The 12,166-nt window shown below is 37.3% G+C and overlaps 1 protein-coding gene across 1 annotated transcript in view; it reads left to right on the forward strand.

The window, feature by feature from the left end:
• The window catches only part of DNAJC12 (DnaJ heat shock protein family (Hsp40) member C12), a 35,458-nt gene extending 24,501 nt beyond the window's left edge, over window positions 1-10,957 (forward strand). The window contains exons 4-5 of the mRNA XM_030335073.1: window positions 2,045-2,249; window positions 10,408-10,957. Coding sequence (XP_030190933.1) covers window positions 2,045-2,249; window positions 10,408-10,502 — 300 coding nt within the window. The 3' untranslated portion in view covers window positions 10,503-10,957. The remainder of the gene's footprint in view (window positions 1-2,044; window positions 2,250-10,407) is intronic.
• Window positions 10,958-12,166: the final 1,209 nt, after the last annotated feature.

The raw sequence follows: 12,166 nt of genomic DNA on the forward strand, positions 1-12,166 counted from the left end.
GGTTAAGTGTCAGACTTCAGCTCAGGTCGTGATCTCACAGTTCGTGAGTTTGAACCCCACATTGAGCTCTCTGCTGTCAGCACAGAGCTTGCTTTGGATCCTCTGCCCCCCTCTCTCTGCCCCTCTCCTGCTTGCATGTGCATGCGCTCTCTCTCACTCTCTTAAAACTAAATAAACATTGAAAAAAAACGACTTTCAGAAGTGTGCTGAAGATGAAAAGTATGCCGCCCCTTGAATCACGCGCACAAGTACAGCATGGCAGCGGCCCCTTCTGTAGTTCCTGGCATGGTTCTCATAGGCCTTGAACTTCAGAAAAGTTTGTTTTGTTTTGATTTCTGTGTTTCGCTTTTTTTTTTCTTTCTGTCAGGAAAACAATATCCTGGATATCAGGAATCAGGAAAAAACTTTATTCTGGGTTTTAAACTTGCTTAAATATGTGGCTTATGGGTTTTCCTTGGGTTTTTGAGTAACACAAGTAGTAAGATACTGTTCAGGAGTGCTTCAGGAATAGGGTCCCATAATATCCAAATGAGGTTTCAAGAAACAGTTATGGTTATTATTTTGGTTAATGCCAGGGTTAGTTATTCTACTTGAAATATTCTTGACACAGCAAACTCAATTTTTCTTTCTCACTTTGAATTCATTTATTCATCCTTCCATTCATCCACCCATCTTCCCAATTTTAAATGTTTTAATAGGAAATACATGTAGAGGACACAACATTTAAAAAGATACTACAATAGAGTGAATGGGGGAAAGTAACTCTGTTTCTTACCTTTGTTTGGTTTATTTAGTTAGTTTTTTAATTTATTTTGAGAATGAGAGAGAGCACAAGCAGGGTAAGGGCAGAAAGAGAGAGAGAGGGAGAGAGAGAATCCCAAGCAGGCTCCATGCTGTCAGCATGGAGTCAGACATGGGACTCAAACTCATGAGCTGCGAGATAATGATCTGAGCTGAAACCAAGAGTTGAATGCTTAACCGACTGAGGTGACCAGGTGCCCCTATTTTAACCATTAAAAAAATTTTTTTAATGTTTATTTTTGAGAGAGAGAGTGGGAGAGAGAGAGAGTGCACACACAAGTGGGGGAGGAGCAGAAACAGAGAGGGAGACACAGAATCTGAAGCAGGCTGTAGACTCTGAGCTGTCAGCACAGAGCCCGCTGATGTGGGGCTCGAACTCGGAAACAGTGATCACGACCTGAGCTGAAGTCGGATGCTCAACCAACTGAGCCACCTAGGCGCCCCTATTTTAACCATTTTAAAGTGTACATCATTAAGTACATTCACAATGTTGTTCATACATCATCACGACCTAGTTCCAGAACTTTTTCATCATCCCAAAAGGAAACCCTGTATCTGTTAGCAATCATTTCTTATGCCCCTTCTCCCAGTTCCTGGTAAGCATTAATAAGCTGTCTATCTACAAGGATTTGTCTATTCTGGATATTTCTTACAAGTGGAATCATACAATATATGGCTTTTTGTGGTTGGCCTTTTTTTTACTTAGTATAATGTTTTCAAGGTTTATCCACCCTGTAGTACTTAATTCCTTTTTCATGGCCAAATCATATTCCATTGTATTATGGCTATAACACATTTTTGTCTATCCACTCATGAACTGATGGACATTTGGGTTGTTTATATCTTTTGTCTGTTGTGAATAGTGCTGCTTTGAACGTTAGTAAGTTTTTCTTTGAACACCTCTTTTCAGTTCTTTTGAGTATATGCCTAGGAATGGAATCACTGAGTCATATGGTAATTCTATGTTTAACTTTCAGTGGAAATGTCTCATTTTTTAAATCTCTCTGATGCAGGTCCCTTTGCTCTTTGCCATGGTTTGGATATCTCCTTATATCATTAGTCTTTCAAATTAGTGAGGATTAATTAATTAATACCTGGGTTAACTGATTAATATCTGGTTAATAGTCAAATCTAACAATCAGCACTGTAATAGTAGGTCGGGTTTTACCACACATTGAACTTTAAATATAGAATGCTATATAATATTGATTTTATATTATGTGTTTACTTTTAACTAATGTAGTCAATGCACTGGGCTGTCAGAGGTAAAAAAGATCTGATGCTGGAAGAATCTGACCAGGTTCATATCAACCAGATTGAAAATGAGGAATGGAACAAGCAAAGAGAAATGAAGAAAGAGAAGCTGGGTTCAACCACAGAGAAAATGGAGCAGAAAGAATCCAACTCCTTGGAGAAGTCATTCTCCCCGCAAAATCTGGATTCTCCAAGTAAGTCAAATCATGTAGCTTTGCAGACCAAGAAAGGTCTGAAATTAAAGAGCTTGGTTTATACTGTATTTATTCTCAACCTTTTCCAAGTAAACAGTAGTGCCAGATTTAAGGGTTGCTTTATCACCTTAAAATATACTTACTTAGCATTGACACAGAAACTGGAAGACACATTCCTCAACACATCCCTTTCAAGGGAAAATGTGAGGCATTTCTGGGAGTGACTGATATAACACTGCCATTTATTGAGTGTTTACTATGAACAGGAATGTTCTTTACATACATTACATGTATTATCTTGTTTAATATTAAGTCTATGGACATTAATTTATTTAATCCTCTACAAGCCTGTGAGGTTGGTACCAACATTATTCTCATTTTACGGAAAGGAAACTGAAGTCCAGGGAGGTTGAGAGCTTTTTTCAAAGCTATACAGCTTGTATATAGCAGGGAAGGGGTCTGAACTAAGACAGTTTGACTTCAGTGTCTGTTTCTAAGGCATTGCACTGTCCAGAGAAGAGACCTTATCTGTATGTACTTCTGAATGATAGATAGATTCACTGAAGCAGGGTATTACAGAAGCTAAACTCGCAAGCTATACTACCTAGGCTCACATCTTAGCTCTACTACTTATTATCTGTATTTCTTGGTAAAAGTTACTTAACTTCTCTAGATTTCAGTTTCCAAATCTATAAACTCAAGATCATAGTGATACCTTCTCACAGAGCTATCATGAGGATTAAATTAGGAGATCCATGTAAAATGCTTAGCACACTGATTCACCTAGCAAGCAGGTCTTGGGTTAATGTCAACTATTATCTTTTCTTTGTCTGTCTAGCCACCGTGTTTATCTTGTATAGGTGCGTTATAAACATGCACTGTCACTGTCCTCCGAATTCTTGATTCTCAAGGTTGTGATACAGTATCTCATTAGAATTTAAACTAGAGGCTCCTGAAGGTCCTTGAATCTTGAATCCTTACTTATAAAAGAAGATAATTAGATAGCTTGTGGTAAATTAGAGTCTTTGTAGAAATAGTCACTTGAAAACTCTCTTTGGGGAGACTTCTATGTGCTCATTACCTGCTAGAATAAAGATTCTTAGGGTGTGATTCAGGTGTCTCTGCTGGTTACTCAAGATATCCTTTTGTGGACTCTGCAAATTGATTGCATCAGCCTCATAACTGGGTTATAATGTAACAAATTCATCAAAGCAGAAGCCCGAATTTCAGAAAAACAGTGTTTTAAGCAAATACACACATACAAACACCTACCCACAGTCACACACAGGCAAAACATGCAAATGTTTCACTATTCAGCCCTGGAATGTTCAGATCTGTGCTTCTTGAACCCCTGGGGCTGCCCTGTGACTTCCTGTTTCAGATTCAGACCTAGTCTGAGTTCACCATCACTGGAGTGGGGGGGGAGGGGCACTTTATCACCTCAGACACTCAGGCAGGAGGCTGAAGCCCCACTTGAATCCCTCTCATAAGATGCAGCGAAATTTTCTCTTCCTCTGAAAACTATTTAGATATTTAAAAACCCCAAAGTAATACCAGCTTGTCATTAGAAAATTCAAAGAATCATATATAAACAATGACTTAGTGTCTCCCCCAGGCTCCCATCCTTCTGTGTTTTTGTTTCCTGAAGTAACCAATGCAGATGCCCAGGTGTGTCTCCTTCCACATTATTCTCAAGCGTATACAAATATGCCTTCACGTATGAGGGTTTTAAAAACAAAGAATGAGGGGCATCTGGGTGATTCAGTAGGTTAAGTGTGGGACTCTTGACTTTGGCTCAGGTCATGATCTCGTGGTTTGTGAGTTCGAACCCCACACCAGGCTCTGTGCTGACAGTGCGGAGCCTGCTTGGGATTCTGTCTCCCTCTCTCTCTGCCCCTCCCCTGCTTGCTGTCTCTCAAAATAAATAAAAATAAACTTAAAAAAATGGCATTACACTGTGCCCATTTCTCTATGTTACACAGAGCCTAAGAGTACAAGCTCTGGAACCGGATCCCAGCTTTTCCACTGATGAGTTTTGTGAACTTGGGCAAGCAAATTAACCTTTCTTTATCTGTGTTTTCTTATCTATATGGTCAAAACATTAGTGTTTACTCATAAGGTTTTTTTGAGTAGTAAAAAATCTATGTAAAATATTTAGACCAGGTACATGGTAGGTGCTGTTTTTGGTGTTAGCTTTTATTATTTCGGGACGTCTCCTTAGACCTTACATTTAGAATTAACTCATTCTTTTGAACAGCAGATACATATTTCACAGTATAGATATATCATAATTTATTCAAGATAAATTGTGATGTGCTCTTTTTGGTGTCAGCTTTTATTATTATGGGACTTCTCCTTAAGCCTTGCATTTAGAATTAACGCATTCTTTTGAACAGGAGATAAATATTCCACAGTATAGATATATCATAATTTATTCAGGATGACTTGTGATGTCAGGTGTGGTGTGGTTTGTTTTGGCTATTTTATTATTATTATTTTTAATTTCCATTATACTTAACATACAATATTAGTTTCAAGTGCACAATACAGTGTGATGTCAGTTTTGATGCCTTCACATGATGAAGTGTATCCTTTTACTGTGGCTTGAGGAATGAAGGTGGGGGCCATGAGAGGAGGATCATTTTTCTGAGAAGCTGTTGTTGGAGAATAAGAATTATGAAATTTTACTAAAGGCTGCATTTGCCAGTATTTTCTTGATGCTGTTTAAGAGGTTATTGGCTGTTCTGAGTAGCACCCTAAAGCTGGAGTTTGATATATCAAAGTGCAGTTGTATGATTATTTGTAACTTTGTTTTACTGTAGTGTAAATTTTTATTAACATCAGCATTTAAGAAATGCTATTCATGTCAGCTTTAGTGAGTCCTGAGTGGTTTCTCACATACCTCTTAAGCATATTTGTTAATTTCCTCAAGCAGTGGTTGATATTTACTTTGGAGTTTGCTTTTTGATGCCTCTTCTGTGATCAGCAGCCCTCAAATAGTCCCCATGTTATTCTGACTCTTCACTGCAACCAGTAAAATATGGAGCACAGCCTCTGAAAACTGGTGCGTGACACAACCTCACTTTTCTTTTCTTTCCATGTAAATATACAATAAATATGGCTTCTGATAAATGCAAATCTAGAATCAAATAGTTTGTGTAGCATTCTGGAGTTAGAAAAAAGGATCATATGTAGCCAATGCTGTTGGTGTGCTGCCATATTTTCTGGGCATCTAATTTCTCATTGCCAATTCTATGGTCTCTATCAGAGGGCTTTCTCTGGCACTTGAACTGGCTTGGCAGTAAGTGCCAGGGAATAAACACCCTCTGGATGTAGCCATCAGACACTGATGAATGTGAGTGGGAAACTTCTTTACTTGTCTAACTGGATAACTCTTAGGGGTTTTTATACTGTCTTCCAGGGGTCCCCATCGTAATCAAGCCCCAGTTGCCCAGGGTGGCAACTTGCCTGATAATGTACCTTTTATAAACTTGGTTCCTTTCTCTACTTTCCTACCAGGGTCTCTTTGAATCACCTTTCAAATTATCCACTTGCATTCAAATTCTTGTCTGAGGGGTCTATTTCTATTGGAAACCAAACTAGAAAACACTTTTTCAAACTATAAAATAACAAGTATTTACAGTAGAAATGTGAGAAATATGGTCAAACAAAAGGTAGAAAATACAACTTCTAATATTGGCACCTAGGGATATATCTATTATTGGTCTTTTGGTATATATGTATATATATTAGTATACCTAAAACTAAGGATCATACTATATATATTTTATGTGTGTATTTCAATTATAGGTTGTCAGAAATTTTCTTTTGCTTTTTTCCCAAGAGGAATTATTTTTTTAATGTTTATTTATTTATTTTATTGTTTCTTTATTTGACAGAGAAAGAGTGTGAACAGAGGGAGGGCAGAGAAAGAGAGAGAGAGAGAGAGAAATCCCAAGCAGGCTTCTCGCTGTCAGCTCAGAGTCCAGTGCAGGGCTTGAACCCATGAGCCCCGAGATCACGACCTGAGCAGAAATGGAGTGGGACGCTTAAGTGACTGAGCCACCCAGGCACCCCCCTATAGGAGAATTCTTAAATTTGTTTTGTCTGAGAATTCTAAAGAAAGTGCAAACAGATCGTTTTCTTGGGACAACCAATGTCAACTGTCCTGTGTATATTTTTCTGACAAGATATTTAGATAGTATTTTAAAATATAAATGGAAACATTTTGTATATTATTTTGGAACCTGTTTTTTCATGGGCAATATTATAAACATAAAAAAAGACATAAGGAATATGTGTCCATTGCAGAACAATAAGAAAATACAGATTTTTTTAAAAAGTGTCAAAAATGAAAATCACATGTATTCCAACTATCCAGGGATAACTATTAACACTGAGGAATAATTCCTTATAGATTTTCAAAAATTTTTACATAAATATCCATGTAATAATGAATTTAGGAATGAGATCATACTATATACATTATTTTTTAAATACCTGTCAGTTAGCAATATGTTATGAGCATTTTTCTATGACCATAAATATTAAAAAAAAATTGTTAATGCCAATATAAAAGGCTTTTAAACAACTTTCTATTGCTGGAGATTTAGATTGTTTCTTGATTAAAAAAATTTATAAATGGTGTCACGACAAATATCCTTATAGTTAAACCCTTGAACACATCTGTGATTATTTCCTTAGGATAAACTTCTAGAAGTAGAATTATTAGATATACACATTTTAATTAGTTTGAGAAATTTTGCCAAATTGCTTACCAAAAGATTTTTACCAATTTACACTCCCATCAATAGAAAAGGAAAAAGGCCTTTTTTCTAGTGTTCAGCAAAGTTGCTTATTAGAATTAAAAATAATCTTACTTTCAGGGAGTAAATTATTCGTATTTCCAGAGATCCTTTACCATTGACCTTTTACTTTTGGCAGCTGTTTGGAAGTTGTTTCCAATTTCCATGCTAGTGAATTGCCAAAATTCCCACCACTGAAGGTTTCTAGAAATATCCTTTTATTAATAAGCATTTAAGCACATGAGTTTCTTTCATCCATATAAACTAATTCTTGTTGATAAGAATTCAAAAGTCGACTCTACAGATCAAAAAGAAAATGATCCAAAAGAACCCAAAAGAAAAAGGGAAGGAAACTATATAAACAGTTCAGTAGAGAAAATATAGCGGCTCTTCAACATATGAAAAGAGGTTTAATCTCAACATAATTCGTGAAACGGTAACTTCTCTTAATGTACACTTTTATGAATCAGTGAGACATAAGATCAACCATCTAGTAAAAAAAGAAGGGGTGTGTGTGCCCCTGGGTGGCTCAGTCGTTAAGCATCTGACTTCAGCTCAGGTCATGATCTGGCAGTTTGTGAGCTTGAGTCCCACATCGGTCAGCTTGTGCCCTGCTTCCGGTGAACACAAGCCCCGCTTTGGGTTAGCCCCTCTTCTTTCTCTCTGTCCCTCGTGGGATTTTCTCTCTCTCTCTGCCTCTTGCTCACTTGCACCCTCTCTCTCTCTCTCTCTCTCTCAAAAAATAAATAAATAAATAAATAAATAAATAAAATAAAAAAATAAATAAAAATCAAAAAAAAAAAAAAAAGGAAAGAAAGGAAATGAACATTTCATAGAACAGAAAATACAAATAGCCTTGGAACATATGAAAAGATGCCTAAACTCATTCATAGTAAGAGAAAGGCAAATTAAAACTGCACTTTTTGTACGCAAGAGCCTAGCAAAAGTTACTGAGTTTGTTCACATGGTGTTAATGAAGGTGTAGGAAAATCAGCTGCTGCTGGGTGAAACTTGATGGAGAACTGTTTGGCAATGTCTATTAAAACTACAGATGCATGATGACTTTGACCCAGTAATCCCAGTTCTACAAATTTTATCCTACAGATCACCCATGTGCAAAATGACATGTGTACTGTTATTCACTGCAGAATCGCAAATAAATGCCCCTCAGTAGGGTTGCGTTTTTGTATGTCACAGAATAAAATACCCCTCCACTGTTAGAATGAGAAAGCTCTCCATATACTGATAAAAAACAATCATCAAGATATGTTAGAAACAAAAAGTCAAAATGCAGAATAGTAGACTGTATGTTAGCATTTAGGTTAAAGAAGGAGTAGGGCGGTGATGTTGGAGATTGTATGCATGTATTTGCTTGAATATACCTCGACGATCTCTGGAAAGATATGTAGGCAATTGGTAAGAACTTTGTCTATTAGGAACATCAGAGTGGAGGGTGGAAGACTTTTGAAGGTTATGTAATCTTTGTGCTTTTTGAACTTTAGCCATGTGAATATACCACCAATTCAAAAATAAATACAATTGTATTAAACAATTTTTAAATGTTTTATTTATTTTTGAGGGAGAGAGAGAGAGAGAGAGAGAGAGAGAGAGAGAGAGAGAGAGAGAGAACAAGCATGTGTGGGGAGGGGCAGATTGAGAGGAAGACAGAATCCGAAGCAGGCTCCAGGCTCTGAGCTGTCAGCACAGAGTTTGATGCAGGGCTGAAACCCATGAACTGTGAGATCATGACCTGAGCTAAAGTTGGACGCTTAACGGACTGAGCCACCCAGGTGCCCCATAAAAAAAAATAAATAAAATGTTAAAATAAATAAAAATAAAAATAGGGGAAAAAGAAATCTGGGATCTATTCATTTTACCATTACTTTTTGTGATCCACAGACAATTTTCTTTTTTTCTTTTGGTGGGGTCTCCTATATATGATATATAAATAAATGAATATTTAGTATCAGATATTCACAAAGACTTTTATAGAAAAATAAGCAGCATAAAGGGACAGGGAGGGATGGAGGTAGGGGCTGGGTACTGTTTTGGATCAAGTTGTCAGAGAAGGTAGTTCCTCAGAAATCCCGAATCAGGCTCCACCCCAGACACCTGGAATCAGAATCTTCAATATAACAAGATCCCCAGATAATTACCATGCATATGGAAGATTGAGAGACACCTTGCTCTAGCTAATTCCTACTCATGGTTATTTTGTTTAAAAAAAAATTTTTTTTTACATTTATTTATTTTTGAGAAACAGAGTGAGACAAAGTGTGAGCGGGGTGGGGGGGTGAGCGCAGAGAGAGAAGGAGACACAGAATCTGAAGCAGGCTCCAGGCTCTGAGCTGTCAGCACAGAGCCTGATGTGGGGCTCGAATCCACGGACTGTGAGATCATGACCTGAGCCAAAGTCGGACGCTCAACCGACTGAACCACCCAGGCGCCCCAAATCATGGTTACTTTGAATGTGAATTCCAGAAGTCTTCTCTCACTCTAACTTTGTTCTACTTAGTCCACACTGAATGCCTTTCTCTGGTCTCCCATTCTCCTGTGTTTCCCTCCATATATATATATATATATATATATATATATATATGTTTATTTATTTATTTTGAGAGAAGAAGGGAGGGGCAGAGAGAAGAGGGAGAGAGAGAATCCCAACCAGAGATCCCAACCGTGAGATAATGATCTGAGCTGAAATCAAGAGTCAGCTGCTTAACTGATTGAGCCACCCAGGCACCCCTCCCTCGATATATTTTGCCACATTAATAATTTTCTGGATTTTTTATTACCACCGCCAGGAGATATGTACTGGAGTCTCACAGTACCCAGCATAGAGCCTGGCAATATGTAACAGGTGCTAAATAAATATTTCTATAGCAAATGAAGAAATGAGTGGATGAACCAAGCCAAATAAAAGTGTGTGGGGAGGGAAAAAAGAATTCAAAAGTCTGCTTAAGATAATCCATTTCAGGGGTGCCTGGATGATTCAGTCAATTAAGCAGCCAATTCTTGATTTCATCTCGGGTCATGATCTCATGATTCATGGGTTTGAGCCCCGAATTGGGCTCAGCACTGTGAGCACAGAGCTCAGATTCGGTCTCCCTCTATCTGCCCCTCTCCCACTTGTACTGTCTCTCTGTCTCAACTCTCAAATAAATAAATAAATGCAAAAAAAATAAAGGAAAGATAATCTGTTTCTGTAAGATACTAATAATTCATATTAAACACTTACCCTTGCATTTTATTTATTGCAGTGAAATCTTATCAGCAAGCTGTTTTACTATGACCCTGTGGGTTTTCTATTCCTACTTCTCTGATTTTAAAATCTTCTTTTCTGTGCTTTAAAGTCTTTTCAGATGTGAACTCTTGGCACCTTCGTTTCCGCTGGTCTGGGGACGCTCCCTCAGAACTCCTGAGGAAATTCAGAAATTATGAAATATGAAAAGTGCTCGGTAGGAGAGAGAGAGAGCAAGACCATCTCCCGTGCTGCCAACAAGTCTTTGTTTGAATCTTAAAAACGTTATGTTTCTCCGTCATGTTTGTGAATTGCTCAGTACCGATTGATTCCTCCATCCTTGAACCCCTTCTAACAAAATGTGTGTTTTAAATGAGAACATTTTCAGACTAGTCTCTTTCAATATTTGAATAGATTAAGGCTCTTAGATCCAAAGTAGCTTGTTGTGAATCTTCCTGTTAATGTTGTAGAAAATCTATTTTAAAAAGATATCTCTGTATTTAAATAATTCACTAATATACCACCATCCCTATTAGTGCTGTATGTACAAGAAATGCTTTCTGACTCTTGGGGCACCTGGGTGGATCTGTTGGTTAAGCAAACAACTCTTGACTTTGTCTCAGGTCATGATCTCAGGGTCGTGGAGTCTGCTTAAGATTCTCTTTCCCTCTGTCTCTGCCCCTCCCCTGCTCACTCTCTCTCTCAAAATAAAATATAAATAAAATTTATTTTTAAAAAAGGAAATGTTTTCTGACTCTTGACTTTAAATGAAATGTCTAGACTCCACAGAGCAAAATAAATAATTTTCCCAAAATTCATGATGAATTTATAATTCAACAGTATTTTGAAAATAATTTGATTAGATATTTCTATTTTAATTTTAATAATTGTAAATTTAAAAGGTTATTATTTATTTGAGGAAATATGCTTTACAAGATTTCTTTTGTTATACAGCAAGTGATACATTTATAAATTATGTTCTAACAATGTGAATGGGTCTGTTAGGTGACATATCCTTTTTAGATTGGGATTGTTGATGGTCATGTGTAGTCTATGGTTAGTTTTTAGTTTGCAAACAAGTGAATGAAAAATTAAGAAGAAAAACAATTTTAGAGTACACTAGAGCTGTCACTGGTCTGTAGCAAAATGACAGAAAAAAAAAAGAATATAGGAAGTTTAAAAAAATTTTTTTTTAAGTTTATTTATTTATTTCGAGAGAAACAGAGACAGCATGAGTGGGGTAGGGGCAGAGAGAGGAAGACAGAATCCCACCGCACTGACAGTGCAGAGTCCAACTTGAGGCTTGAACTCACAAAATCATGAGATCATGACCTGAGCCGAAACCTAGAGTTGGATGTTTGACTGACTGAGCCACCCATGTGCCCCAGGAAGTTTTTTTTTTTTTTTAAATTAAAGCCACATAATTCAGAAATTATGTCCTTTGTGGTTTAAAATGTGCTTCCTTTTATGAAATAGTATCATAGTAGACTGTATTAGTTTACAAGGGCTGCCATAACAACATACCACAGACTGAGTGGCTTAAACAACATATCTCATAGTTCTGGAGGCTAGATGTCAAACATCAAGGTGTCTGCAGGTTTGATTTTTTTCTGAGGCCTCTCTTCTTGGCTGATGCCTTCTCCAGGTGTCCTCACATGACCTTCCTCTGTGAACACACATCCCTGGTATCTCTGCTTCCTCTTTTGAGGATGCCAGTCATATTGGATTAGGGCTCCACCCTAACAGCTTCCTTTTAACAAATTTCAACTCTTTAAAGACCTTATCTCCAAATAAGGTTATATTCTAAGGCAGTGGGGATTAGGACCTCAACATACAGGTTTTGGGGGGAATACAATTTAGTCCATAACAGA

The sequence above is a fragment of the Lynx canadensis genome, chromosome D2 (genome assembly GCF_007474595.2).
Source record: "Lynx canadensis isolate LIC74 chromosome D2, mLynCan4.pri.v2, whole genome shotgun sequence".
In the NCBI taxonomy this organism is placed as follows: domain Eukaryota; kingdom Metazoa; phylum Chordata; class Mammalia; order Carnivora; family Felidae; genus Lynx; species Lynx canadensis.